General features: G+C 47.2%; 1 protein-coding gene and 1 pseudogene across 1 annotated transcript; both read left to right on the forward strand.

Moving 5' to 3' along the window:
- The first annotated feature begins 1,395 nt into the window (after window positions 1-1,395).
- Window positions 1,396-3,119, forward strand: LOC136463516 (U-box domain-containing protein 27-like). Its single transcript, XM_066462505.1, has one exon. It carries the CDS (start codon window positions 1,591-1,593, stop codon window positions 2,908-2,910), a length of 1,320 nt encoding a protein of 439 aa, XP_066318602.1. The 5' UTR covers window positions 1,396-1,590; the 3' UTR covers window positions 2,911-3,119.
- An 8,812-nt stretch (window positions 3,120-11,931) lies between these two features.
- The window catches only part of LOC136465688 (uncharacterized), a 5,132-nt pseudogene continuing 2,374 nt past the window's right edge, over window positions 11,932-14,689 (forward strand).

Consider the following 14,689-nt stretch of genomic DNA (forward strand, 5'->3'; position numbering starts at 1 on the left):
TTGATAAAAAAAGAACCCCAACAAGGTGCGGCAAGAACCAAGACAAGCTTAGAAAAAATCCGGATTGATCAGAAAAGAACCCCAATAAGGATAGACAGAGATCAAGTCAAGATCAGAAAGAACCCATATTGAAGAAAAACAACCCAGACAAGTTGGGAACAGAAATCAAGATAAAAAGAACCTAGAGTGATCAGAAAACAACCCGGATGAGGTACATACAAGTTCAGAAAGAATCTAGACAAAGTGCAAACAACCTGAAAGAGGTACATCAAGAACCAGAGAATTCTAGAAACGACCTGGATGAATAAAAACAACTCAGAAGAACATCACAGCTTAGTCAAACACTAAGCTCGGGGGCTTGGCATTCACTTCAACTATGCCCGAGGGCTCGGATTTAAAGACGAAGGACCAAGAATACAAGAACTCAAGACTACAACAAACGACAACACATCAAGACCCTTCATCCGATTTTTTTTTTCGAAAGAAAAGAACTCGGAGAAGGCTCGGGGGCTGCGGGATACATAACCCCAGAAATTTTTGAAGACAAGAATCTAGACCCTTCAACTTTTGCAAGCAAAAGCAAGAGGCTCGGGGGCTACACTCAGTGAGTGCAATTTTTACGAAAAATTGCACCCATCGAAAAAGAACTCGGAGCAACCAAGAAGACTAAAGGGACCCTCTGGCTTCTTGTTCCAACAAGCAAGAGGCTCGGGGGCTACACTCACTGAGTGCACTTTTTTAGAAAAAAGTGCACATCAGTCATGACGAACCAACCAAAATAAGACCATATCAAAATTTCACTTTAGAAGAACCTGGAACGGATTTACAACAACTCAACGAAGACCAAGAAGAATAAGAAGGCTTCCGAAGCTCATCCATGAGATGCTCGGGGGCTTATCGATGCGGGACTTATGGGGTTTCCCACAGAGAAGAGAGAAGAAGACCTAGTCCAATTAGGATTCCCTACATGTAATCCTACTAGGACTAGTTACATGTAATCCTACTAGGATCTCTACTTTGTAACCGACTAGGACTCCCACCTCTCCTAGACTATATAAAGGAGGGCAGGGATCCCTAGATCGGCACCTACACATAACCGACAGAACTCACAACCACAACATACCTCGCAACACAACAAATAGCGCAGGGCGCAATATACTATCCACACCAGACTAGACGTAGGGCGCCATGACTTTCTGGCGTGCCGAACCAGTATAAATCATTGTCTCCCTGCGTTTACCATCAAATTCCTACAAACACCGATACCCCTCCGAACAAATCACGGTCACTCATAAGGAGAAGCTTCTCTTCTCCGCCACAGCGTAAACCTCACCTACGGCTGATTCCTATACTTGCTCGAGTAGTAGCAGCACCCAGCGGGCCTTTTCCGCAACACAGCAGTCCTACAGGGTGTGGAACCAAAAGAGTACCACTGCCTATAATTACCAGTGGCCCCTTTCCCCTGTTTTCCTCGACGCTTTCCCATTCCTCTCCATTCCCTCGCCTCCACTTCTCTCCGCCCCCAGCGGCATTGCAGGCGGACAGGACCGACCAACAGCACCAAAGCAAGGAATCCACTTGGATCGATCCATGGGGAGGCGCGAGATGAACGGGCGGCTATCGGCCGAGTACCAGGGCCTGGAGGTGAAGGTGCCCAACCTCTTCCGGTGCCCCATCTCGCTGGACGTGATGCGCTCCCCCGTGAGCCTCTGCACGGGCGTCACCTACGAGCGCGCCTCCATCCAGCGCTGGCTCGACTCCGGCAACACCACGTGCCCGGCCACCATGCTCCCGCTCCCCTCCACGGACCTGGTCCCGAACCTCACCCTGCGCCGCCTCATCGCGCTGTGGGCGTCCACGGCCGCGCCCTCCTCACCGCCCGCGGCGTCCGCCGTCGGGCCCACGCCGGCCGCGGCCGCGGCCGAGCTCCTCCGCCGGGTCGCTGACCCTGGCGCGGACCCCAGCCCCGCGCTCCGGAAGCTCGCGGCTTTCCTCTCCGACGACGACGTGGACGAGTTCGACAAGAACGCGCTGGCTCGGGCCAGCGGCGCCGCGGAGACCGTGGCGTCCGTGCTGCGGAGGTCCGAGGACAGGGAGGCCGCGGAGGCCGCCGCGCGGGTGCTGGCGGCGATCGCGGCGTCCGACTGCATCGAGGAGGAGAGCAAGAGGCGCGTGGCGGCGGCGCTCGCCGCCGACGCGCCGTCCGCGGCCGCGGCCCTGGCGCGCGTGCTGCGGAGCGGGTCCTCGCTGGAAGCGCGCGTGGACGCGGCGAGGCTGGTGGAGTCGCTGCTCCGCAATGCGGCAGCGTCGGCGGCGGTGGCTGAGTCCGAGGAGCTGATCGGCGAGCTGATCCGCCTGGTGGGCCCCGCGGACGACGAGAAGAAGACGAAGGGCGGCGGCCTGGCCCTGGACAGGCAGGCCGTGGCGGCGGGGCTGTCGTGCCTGGCGGCCATCGCGGCGACGCGGCGCGGCGCCCGCACCGAGATGGTCCGTCTCGGCGCCGTCCCGGCCGCGGTGCGCGTGCTGGAAGCCGACGCCGGGTCCCCAAGCCAGGCACTCCGGGTGCTGGAGGCGGCGGTGGGGTGCGCCGAAGGCCGCGCCGCGGTGTGCGAGTCCGCGGGGACCGCGGTGCCCGCGGTGGTGTCCAAGATGATGAAGGGAGGGATTGGCGGCGCGGAGGCGGCGGTGTCGGTGCTGTGGGCGGTGTGCCACCGGTACCGGGACCGGCGCGCGGTGGAGGCCGCGGCGGCGTGCGAGGGCGGGCTGACCAAGCTGCTGCTGCTGATGCAGAGCGGGTGCTCGGCGGCGGCGAGGCAGATGGCGTCGGAGCTGCTCAAGATCTTCCGGGTGAACGACAAGAGCTGCGTCGCGGGGTACGACTCCAAGACCAGCCACATCATGCCCTTCTGACGCCGATGATGCCGTCGGCGTCGGACGGATGGAACAGGGGAACCAACTCACATTTGTCTTTTCTTTTCCAATTCCCATTTCTTGATTTTGATTTGATTCGGTGGAAGTACATACCATACGGCAGGAAGGAGGAAAAAAAAAAGAATCGCTTCTCTTGGAGCAACACAAACTTGTACATGGGTAGAGAATTTTGGTAGAAAGGAAGAAAGAAATTAATGGATGAGGCAAATTCAGCTTGTCTGTCGGCGAAATCATTCGCTTCGTTTCAAATTGCAATCGTGAACCACGTTACAAGCCTTGTACTACATGCAATTGGCCAAACGCTGCGATCACGTTCTGATGATGTTGGATCAGCATCAGTGCGTCCGGCAAACCAAACATGCGATTTGCATGCCTCGTATTACGTATATATCGTATGCGCCTAGTAATAAGGTCAAAGACGTCAAAACCTCGTTCGCATGAGTCCCGATTGCTTGATATCCAAATGTGTAGCCCGCTGGCATGTAGGGATGAAAATGGTACGGATATTTTCCGACCGTATTCGAAACCGAATCCGTTTAGAGGGGTTGAGATCTGTCTATCCGAGTCTGGATATCCAATATCCGATACCATATCCGTATCCGAATACTCAAATCACATATTTATGACGTCGATATCCAATCGTATCCTATCCGACATAGTTGACACTATCCGTATTCGAATCTGAATCCGGACAAAAATATGAAAACAAATGTAATATCGGTGATATCCGTCCGTATCCGATCCGTTTTCATCCCTACTAGCATGCTTGTTACGGTATATCGCAAACTCTAACCCGCATCCGTTGCGTTGTAGCGCGACGTCGCGACCCCGCGTCCTCTCTCTTCTTCTCTATTCCCGACGGTCTTAGAAAAAAAAAGCTTTGGGGAGGCAGGCAGACCACGTGACGGGGACCGGAGAGACGGCAGCGAGGCGGAGGCGGCGGTAACGCCGTCAGAACGGGTGGCGGAGGTGGCAGCTAGGCCAGATCAGGGCGGGGGTGACCATTGCCATGGCGGCGGCGACGGGAGAAGAAGGAGGCCGCAGCGGGCGCGGTGGGCGGTGGCGGCGACGGGGTCGCGCGCTCGCCCTGTAGCGCGATGGGTCGCGCTTTAACTTCCTCCTGGGTATATATCCTGGCTCCATCCGATGGCGAGCAAAGGAAGTGGCCAAGACGTTGATGAACATAGTCTTTGCATTTGCGTCGGATAGCCGAATGGTCGGGGAGCAGGCCCGGGTGGAAGGAAACCATCAGGTTTCCGTCTGACTGGTTGGTGTTGGCATGCGAGGAAGCTAGCAAAGGTTGAGGGGCGAGGTTGGGGGATTAATAACAAAGGCCTGGTTTAGATTGAGGTTAGGAATCAGTATTTGACACTGTAGCATTTTCGTTTGTATTTGACAATTATTGTCCAATCATGGCCTAACTAGGCTCAAAAGATTCGTCTCGTAATTTATAATCAAACTGTGTAATTAGTTATTTTTTTATCTACATTTAATACTCCATGTATATGTCCAAAGATTTGATGTGAGAGAGAGAGTGAAAAAACTTGCAATCTAGACAAGGCTAAAGTGAAAAAGCGGGAAACCAAGCGTGGCAGGTCGCCCGCCCAACACATGCATGCAGTGGAATCACGCCTCCTCTCTCTTCTCTTCTCTTCTCTTTTAACCCCACTTTCACTGCTGCAGTTCTTCCTCTCCAACTTCTTCTAAGAAGAAGAAAACACTTGTACACTGCAGCGCCTCCTTATCCGAGTAGTACGTACGTACCGCTCCATTTCGTTTATGTGATATAATAAAGAAAAGGGTATTTTCTTCAGTAGAAGCAAAGGTATTTTCCCTAGTGTCTAGTCAAAGGTTGTTCGTTCCGTGCCAGTGTGTGTGCGCGCCATGCCACTCAGCACAAGCTAGGATGACACGGTTAGCTGCATTCGGCACTCGGCACTCGGCAATGCAAGAAAGTTGGGTGTATATATTGCACACTATTTTAGTCGGCCTTTTGACTGTGTCGCCGCCAATAATCCAGGCTTATGCAAGTTGAAGTTGGCCTTGGCCACTGTCCCTCTCCCACCGCCCGGATCGGACCCAATCTGCAGCTTCCCGCTCTCTGGCGGCCACCACCACCCGTCGGGCCTTCTTCTTCGGATGCTGGTCATTGTACTTGTACATGTTGTGGCCAGTCGAGCAGGCCAGATAGATGATTTGCTTACCAGTACTCCGAACAATTCTGTGGCTTATAAACCGGCCGATGTTGTTTTGTTGTGACAGAAAAATACTGTATCATGACTGATAAGCATGACTAATACGATCAAGCGAACGTGATGCTTATTACATGCGGAGGTTCTCTAGAAGGGGGACAAGCTGGATCAGATCTACTATGTTGCAAGAGCATTGATAAAACGGGCACGCCATACAATAGAGACGCCTGTCATGTGGACCTTCCCCCCTGACATATAGTACATACATAGGTGTATATTAACAAGATATCAGACCTACTATTACGCCTGTTAAAATAAGCTAAAACGGCTGCACTGCAGCTGGACATAGTACCTTATATGAGTGAGCGCCTTACAGTAAGAATTGCAGCAACACCGTTGCTTTAGTAGAAGCGAACAGGCTAATTGTAATGGTGAAATGGTTGAGCTTGCGGTCATGGCTTATGCACGCAGTTGCCAGAATAAACAACTTTCATTAAAACAGTAAATGAAATGAAACCATTTGGTGGATTCTCTTGCCTTCTTTCCCACACGAATACGTACTGTCACTTTCAGCAAAGGTAACTGGGGCACATAGGCTGATTGCAAGAAGGTTCGCCACTTCGCCTGTGACTTAACTGCTGCCCAACTGCACCGACCTGGTCAGCAGGAACAAAAGCCATTCTAGTAGACACACGCAGCGACAAACTACAACTCCACGCATAGTACATGCATGCATGCCTTGAAGGACGGGGTTCGGTTACTGCAACGATCAGAGACAATGCAAGCTGGCTACAAGTGCAAAACAAAGTTGAGTTAGGCAGCCTTTGTAGAACGTGAATTTCAATGCTGTAAAAGGATAGGTAACCTGCCACTAGTAACTACTGAGACATGCATTATCGCAACTGGTCTACTCATTATTTATTCAACTCATGCTTAGACTTTTTGGTTATCCCGGGTAAGGGCCATTGGCTCTATGTCTTTGTCATATTATCTACGGTTTATATAAAACCCGCTCATATAATAATTAGCTATAGATATACTCATTGATCCATTCGTCAATAATAATAGTAGCCATACACGTGCGGCACGCACGTGTCTATAGTAAGATAAAACATACTCTTATCTAAACGAGTGATGGAAAAAAGCGTCCGATGGGTATCTTGATAAGGTTAAAACATTCCATAATATTAGCTATAGATATACTCATTGATCCATTCGTCAATAATAATAGTAGCCATACACGGGTGGCATGCACGTTTCTATAGTAAGATAAAACATACTCTTATCTAAACGAGTGATGGAAAAAAGCGTCCGATGGGTATCTTGATAAGGTTAAAACATTCCATAATATGAGGGATAGGTAATAAAATTCTACGTCCAATTATTAGATCACAAATATTTATATTGAGGTGAGATAAAACTCATTGAGTATGCGCATGTTCTGTATCTCCCAGAAAAAAATGACAGGTTCTAAATCCCTCGCATTTTGGACGGACCGTGAGACAAAGGTAGCATTGTAGTATCAATGCTAGAAATTTATAATTCGAGAAAATGTTTATTCCCATCGTTGAAAGACATGGAAACTACATATCCATACAACTATTACTGTGATACAATTAAACTGTGGTACAGCTTCTCTGCGCATCTATGCCCCACGGCGCAGATCAAGACGGAATCAATCTACTTCAGCTACGACCAAATATCAATGCAGCGTTCTGCACGTTCATCGTCAACAAATATCACTTTTTCCTCGCGATCGAAGAAACTCGCCGAGGAGCATCTCATCTGGCATCGCTGATTACTGCCTTTGAATTGCGAGGCAAAGCTTATGGCGTGTTGTCTCCTGTTCGGTTCCGATCGGGATCACATCAATTCCCGCGCATGCCTGTCACCAATCTAGTCGTCGAACAACCCTGCATCAGAGCCGAGTCTGAGATCAATCCGAGAAGTTAGGCAACGGATCATACACATCGAGGCGATGGAATCTCTCTGCATGCTGCTTCATGAATCTCACACGAGGAAGCTCGATACGGATCCGCAATCAAGCAAAGGAAGCCACGCGCTCTACACGGCCATGCAAGCTAATCAGCGAGAAGTTCATTATGGAGGCATCTACCTGACTACACGTACATGCAACCAGGAGACAACAAGCAGTGCATGGTGTGGCGTCAGTTCCATGCCCAGGCATTAATTACCATGCACAACTACGCCGACACGATGACGATGATGATTTTCATTGAGCCTGTCTACCTCACACTCGAGTGTTTTAGAGAGAACTAGCACATGTGTGTTTTATCCCAAAAAAAACACACAGATTACAGGAATCAAAAAATTCATGTATTTTATAACAAGGTAGCACATGAATTTTGGCAGCCTAGCACACAAAAAGAGTCACAACAGACAAAAGGAAATCCATGTGTTTTTTCCATGAGTAGCACACGAAAATATTGCAAGGAAAAAAACATGTGTTTTTCAAAGAAGTAGCACACAAATCTTCTTGTAGTTGTACTTGTACTTGTATTCTTTGTGAAACAAGAGCAAAAAATAGAGCAGATCTGTTGTACTTGTTATTGTACTCTATTGTAGCCCACAAACCTAACGACAAAATGACCAATGTTAACAACTACAAGGCACATCAGCCCATCAAACAAATGTGTGTCCTATATATGACCTACTTGACAAAGAAGCAAACCAAACAGATCCATCGATCTGTTCTTGAGGAGGAGCTCACGCACACCAGGGTGAAAACCCCAGATCAGAGCAGGAAAAAAGGGGTGGGGAGGGGGGAGGATCACTAGATCCAAGGAGGCAGGACTCACCTCTACATCATCCAAGGTCAGTACACACCAGATCCAACCCTTCCTTGTGTTAGATCCCTATTTTGTTGATCTCAAACGATCTGTACAAAGGAATTTAACCCATTAGTTTGAAAATCAAGAGGATGACTCGTCGAAGACCAATTTCTAGGCACAAAGTACTAAATTAGTACTGGAGAACCTCCAGGAAAACAGCAGGTGAGATGCTTATGGGGCTGGGAAAACAGGAGCATTAACTGAGAAATGTGCATTTTCATAGCATCCGCAAACATAAATGTTGCCCTAATTGTCCACAGTAAACCCCTAACAATATCTCAGCATAGCTTCTCTCAACCTACCATCCACATGGCCACATAAAACCACAACAAAGATGGGGCTCACTACGACGCATCCTAATAAACAAGCGAGGCGCACCAGAAAAAAACATACACAAATGACCACCACACTAACACCACAATTCAGCATTAAACCCATGACAATGATCGAACCACCTAAACTTTTTGGAGGTTGTGCCTTCTTGCCGTTGGCCCAGCAGCCTAACAGTTTTTCCCATTAAGAAACTAGTGTAGTAGTGATTAGCCTAACATTTTTTGCTAAAACTGGAGAAAACAACAAGTTCATTGTCACAGTATAGAAAGATAATCCAAAGAGCTTACCTCTAACAAACTGACATAGTCCCAGACCTAGGCACAACCAAATTAGGATGCATTGGAATCAACCTGTTTAGAGAAACAGAACAAGACCAAAAGTAAGAACCTGTTTACACAGATCACATAGGACAAATCACAGATCATAGATTACAAGACATAATTTATTTCTATGCAATCTTTTTTCTTCATACTAGCACAATCACAGATCTGACAGCACCCACATCTTGTCCTACCTCCACCATCCTTCATCTAACACAAACATAGATCACATATGACAGATCATAGATTACGAGAGACAATTTATTTCTATGCAAAGACAATTTACAATCTTTTTCCTTCATACTAGCACAATCACAGATCCGACAGCCCCCACATCTTGTCCTACCTCCATCATCCTTCATCTAAAACAAACACAGATCATAGATTACAAGAGACAATTTATTTCTATGCAAGGACAATTTACAATCTTTTTCCTTCATACTAGCACAATCACAGAGAGAGGGGGGATTAGCACAATCACAGATTGCTAACTATTTCAGGCAAACAAAACAATATATCTTATGCATCTGTTTTGTTTTCAGGTTACATCTGACAACATGGATGGGAACTCGCTACAAAATTTTGGCCTAACAACACAAGAAGGGGTCAACAAATGGCAAGAAGCCCTACAGTTTATGTACCACACCAACCAGTATGCATTTCCAAATCCTATGTTCTATCACAGATGAGTTACAATGACACAAATGAGAACAGTAACAACAGCAGTTTCACACCACTCACACTTATACCGGTTATGCATTGGCTATATTCCTATTGTAACTAGGAATATAGCCTCACACCACTCACACTTATTCCAATCTCTACAAGGACTTTTCAAGAAGCACTACTAGAAGTTAGATTCATACCTCATCAGCCAAGATTAGTACACCAATCTATTGAATCAAGTTCCTTGGCAAACTAATTCCTAGATCACCTACGTCGGCCAAAATTAGCAGATCCATGAGATTACATAGTGCAAAACAGAGAGCATGAGATCTCACACACACGCACGCGCGCAAATACAATTTTCTGGGCAAATTTCTAGAAGTCATTCTGCAACCTCACACCACTACCACTTATATATTATGCATTTCCTATATTCCAATTGCTAATAAATTACAAAACACAGATATGGGAATTGCAGATTTCACATAGTGCAAATTGTACTTGTTGCTAATGCAATTATACCAAATGCAATTTTCATGTGGTGTAGGGGACAGGGGTGGCTAGGAATGGCTATAAACTCACAAACTGATTCTTTAATATCATTCAACTCTATCATATTGACATGCTATCATCTATTACTAAATGCAAGCAAAGAATAAGACAGAATTGAGACTGGAGCAGGAAGTATTACACTGAAACTATGGTTTGGCATAACTTAGGTAATATAAACGTCAATAATTAATTTTTGGTTAAGGACAAAACTGTTTTTCCATGGACTTGTACAAAATACGAGTGAATCCACCTAAATTTCACAATACTAAATCATGTACATCATCAACTGCAGCTACCATACACAAATAGATTCTGAGAACTAATATTGTTTTGTAGGCTCTCCAGTGAAGCCGCAAAGAAAGATGAGGAAATAAACTTGTAATGCTAACAAAGATCCAGAAGCCACAACAAGCTGAGGGCGCGGTGATCAAAAACATGCAGCAACTCATCATGATCAGCAGATACAAGCAAAATTTTAGTGCCACTTTAATTTATTTATGTAATCACAAGCATGTAACAAGCTCAATGTTTTTTGTGTACTACCCTTTGTGCCTCATTGAGTGTACTAGGTTAAACAAAATTCACAACTTCATATTACTCATCATGACGACTAGATATTGCACATGTTTGGTACCATAATTTCAGAAATTAACGAGTGCAATTTACTACTTATGAATGTGCAATAAAGAGAAATTAACGATTCCCTAAGTATGAAAGATTAGTAGGGACAGTGACAATCTACAAAATAGTACAAATCTGATCTATATAAGAAGATCCTGCTGACCATTCTTGCATGATCCTGTCTATATGTACATGTATGAGCTAACAGAAGCACATCCTTCCTACAATCAGTTGCGACACCAGATGGCTCAATCAACCCCCCCACACACATACACCACACCGCATCCTGCTCCCCAACAATACACTAAAGGACCAAAACTAATGCAATAAACTGCAGAGAAATGGTGCAAAATTAAATACCCATTATCTAACAGATAGCTCGTGGTCTTAACAAATTCCACACATATTATCCTAGGGGCTAAGGGTATTCATCTCTTGTGAAGAAAAGATAACAATTAATCGATAGATACAATGCAGATAGTGTTGACACTGTTAACCACCCTACAGTAGACAACAAAGAATAGCAGCATCCAGGTACTAATAATGGTGGCCTCACCTGTCCTAATTCCCTTTTTGAGGAAAATCAGTACTGATGTATGCTAAAAACAATACCTATCAGATTGTGCATAGAAATTTCATATCAAATAAATTATCCTTAAGAAGTTTGGTAGAAGTGTCATACTAAATTTACTGGACTAAAATATATGTTCATTTCCAGAGAGTAGGATGCCATGGCACATGAAACTACAGTCTATATATCATCAGCAACCACACTGGTTCATCAATAAAAAGACAAAGTGCCCATGGACAAAATGGAGCCCAAACTTTACACCCCTGAAAAATCAGGAACACATTCAAACTGAAAGTGAACAAGCACTGCATCAAAATCAAGCACTACATGTCTCATGCACCTGCTACAGACATTGAATACTTTCATCCATGTAAATAGATTAGCTAGCAATGCTTCTAAATTCATTCAGAGAATGGGTTGTAACTGACTGTAAGGTACTCAAATCAACAAGCACTGCATCACAAAATGAGATCTATAGACAGAACGTGGGGGCGCAAAAAATGCCCTGGCAGTTCCATCCATGGCGCTAGCGGCCTCATCCAAACCTTGCCATGCTAGATCCTAGCGCAGAAGCAGCGAAGCAGGTCTCAACAACTGCTCGCACAAGCACCAGGTCACTCGGCGTCTACCACGGCCACGAAAAAGCGATAGGCCGACAGCACCAATCGCCCGTGCAAGTGACGCCGACACGGACAAGGTTCGTTGTTTTGTTCAGTGGGGATCGTGATGTGCTCCACGAAATGCCTCTACAGAAATTAGGAAACAGTGCCGCTAATCCACTACTGACTACCACTAATCCGACCACGCAATCTGCAATCTAGCAAAGCACCCAAAGAGAGCACGAAGCGGGGAGAGCGGCGCCTGAGTTCCTCACCTGCCCGATGACAGCAGCCATGGGGAAGTTCTCCCTCCCGTACTCGCACCGCCCTTGTCCGCGGATGGGGTTGGCGCCGTTGGTGGACTCGAGGACCCTGGAGGTCGCGAGTGCCGCGGCCGCGAGGCGGGAGTCCCGTAGCCAGACATTGCGGGAGGGGACGGGGAGGGAGATGGTGGCAGTGGCGGAGGGGAATGAGGTGGCGCAGCGGGGCGGGAGGTGCGGGAGTGAGTGGAGAGCGCGGTGGCCGTCGCCATGGTGGTGGTGAGGGCAAGACGACCGATAGACACAGGGAGGGACGGAGCGGCGATGTCGCCACTAGAAATGAATCGGCGTCTCTGACCAGGAGAGCTGCCGGAGGACGAAGGCGATGACGAAATGGGGATTCACAAATTGAAATAGTACTCCCAGAGCGGGCCCAGCAAGTCAGGGACAAAAGAAAGCTGAGCGCGAGGAGACGTCGATTGTTGATCGGACAGACACAAAATTCGTGTGTTGAGAAGGGAAAAAACACACGTGTGACGTATAGCATTTCTCTTTTCATTACTCGGCTTGCAGCGGTGATAGGGTTTAGGGGGTATAGGGGTAGGCGGCGGCGCAGGTTGGCCAGGAGAGGAGCGACGTTCGATAGAGGAAGACAGATATATAGAATTGATACGCGCAGGCGGGTACAAAACTATCGATGAAAAAAATTCAACGTAAGACATCGGCAAGAGAGAAACACACGTAAACGTTTACAAGTTTTCTGGCTGGGTCCGCTTGTCAGATCATAGTGGATGATTTAGATGCATTGGATCTGATTTTAATATATATATCTAAGGGACAAGAATTAAGGTGGGTTGGAATTTCAGGGCGAGAGGCTATTTTCAATTCCTTCGCTCTTTTATAGTATAGATAGATACACATTTGGAGAAGCCACCAAAACCAAGCTAAGGAGCATGACACGACCTGTTATTTGCATTATTATTGTGCACCGAGAGAAAGGCCCTCTTTGGCATAGTTGTGCATGGCTTCAGCTTCACTAACACTAGCACTGTTCATGTACGAGCTATAATGTTCATCGAGCTGTTTTTCTCTTTCCTCTCCTAAAAACAACTAGAATCCGGTGAAGCCACTCCCAAGAGGCTTCACCGGCTTCCATGAGCCATCTATAGCAAAAAAAGGTGGAGAAGCTGAATGAAAGCTCTAGTTTGGTTTTGGTGAATTGATAAAACCCTAGGTACTAACTCTTTTACTCTAAGTGATCATGAGATAGGTTAAGTACATTCTAAGTGGTGGAGCAAATGATGAAGATCATGATGATGGTGGTGATAGCCATGGTGATGATCGAGAGCTCGGGCTTGGAAAACAAGAAAGAGAAAAACAAAATGGGCTCAAAACACCTAGTGGGTGTGATCACATTTAAGATAGATAGCCGTACTATTAAGAGGGGTGAAACTCGTCGTGAAATGCAGTTATCAAAGTGTCACTAGATGTTCTAACTCATTGCATATGCATTTAGATTCTAGTGAGTGCTAACACCCTTAAAAATATTTGCGAAAACATGCTAACACACGTACACAAGGTGAAACACTTGGTGGTTAGCACATTTAATCAAGGGTTGCGAAGTTGGAGAAGAGGAGGTGCTGTTTTCACTGATCGAACTCTGGTCATGCTGTGATCAGACTCGGCTGCTGGGTGCGTCCGGTCAGCAACTCAGAGGGGCGCGGCTCAGTCTTCACGATCGGACGATGAATAGTAATTGTGACCGAACGCACAAGGCCTACGTCCGGTCGGAGATGACATACGCTAACATGAGGGGTTGTGCGAGCGAGAAGAGGACCCAACGCTCCTGATCGGACGCGTTCGATCATCAAAATGCTGCTCGGGGAGGTCTCTAGAAATGACCTAATGCGGCTTGCGCTTGGCGTCAGGAGGAGGGACTGGTGCGTCCGATCGTTAATTGCTGGTGCGCTAGATTACTTGGATCTAACGCAGGGCTGGTGCGTCCGGTCTCAGGATTGATGCATCCGGTCCTTCATTACCTTGAGCGCGGCCAGTTTTTGACCATTGTGATCGGATGGAGCACGTTTAAAGCCGGGATACATGGCGAGGATCCCACGACCGGACGCAGGGGCGTCTGAGTCCGGTCGATCAGATCTGCGCGTTCGGTTGCCTCGATTTTAGTGCTAATAGAGAGCCAACGACTCTATTTCGATGGAGCCTCTATATAAGTTGTGTGCCCGGCTCTTGCTCACTCTCTTGGCCATTTCTATTGAGAATACTTCCTAGTGAGCATAGGCATCTCGCTCTCACTCATCCTACTTGATTGATTCATCATTTGGTAAGAATTGAGAGCATCCAAGTGCATTGCTTTGAGTGATTGCATCTAGAGGCACTTGATGATTGTGTTTTGTTATGGATTTCGCTTGTTTCTCTTGGTGGTTGCCGCCACCTAGACGGCTTGGTGCAGCGAGGATCGTCGAGCGGAGAAAGGTGATTGTTTTTGGCTCTGATCGTGGTGTTTATGAGGGGTTCTTGATCTTTCCCCTATGGAGAGCCAAAAGGTACTCTAGTGGATTGCTCGTGGCTTGTGTGATCCTCATCTTGTGTTGGTTGTGTGACACCTGATTGCAGGTTAGGCGTGTGTGGCCTATTAGCGCGTGAACCTCCAAGTGAGTGAAACGCCACAATGGGGACTAGCTTGCCAGCAAGCAAGTGAACCTCGGTGAAAAATCTTGTGTCATCATTGTCCCTGAGGATTTCATTGGTATTCATTGTGATTGATTGATTGTTAG

The sequence above is a fragment of the Miscanthus floridulus genome, chromosome 7 (assembly GCF_019320115.1).
Source record: "Miscanthus floridulus cultivar M001 chromosome 7, ASM1932011v1, whole genome shotgun sequence".
NCBI classification, from domain to species: domain Eukaryota; kingdom Viridiplantae; phylum Streptophyta; class Magnoliopsida; order Poales; family Poaceae; genus Miscanthus; species Miscanthus floridulus.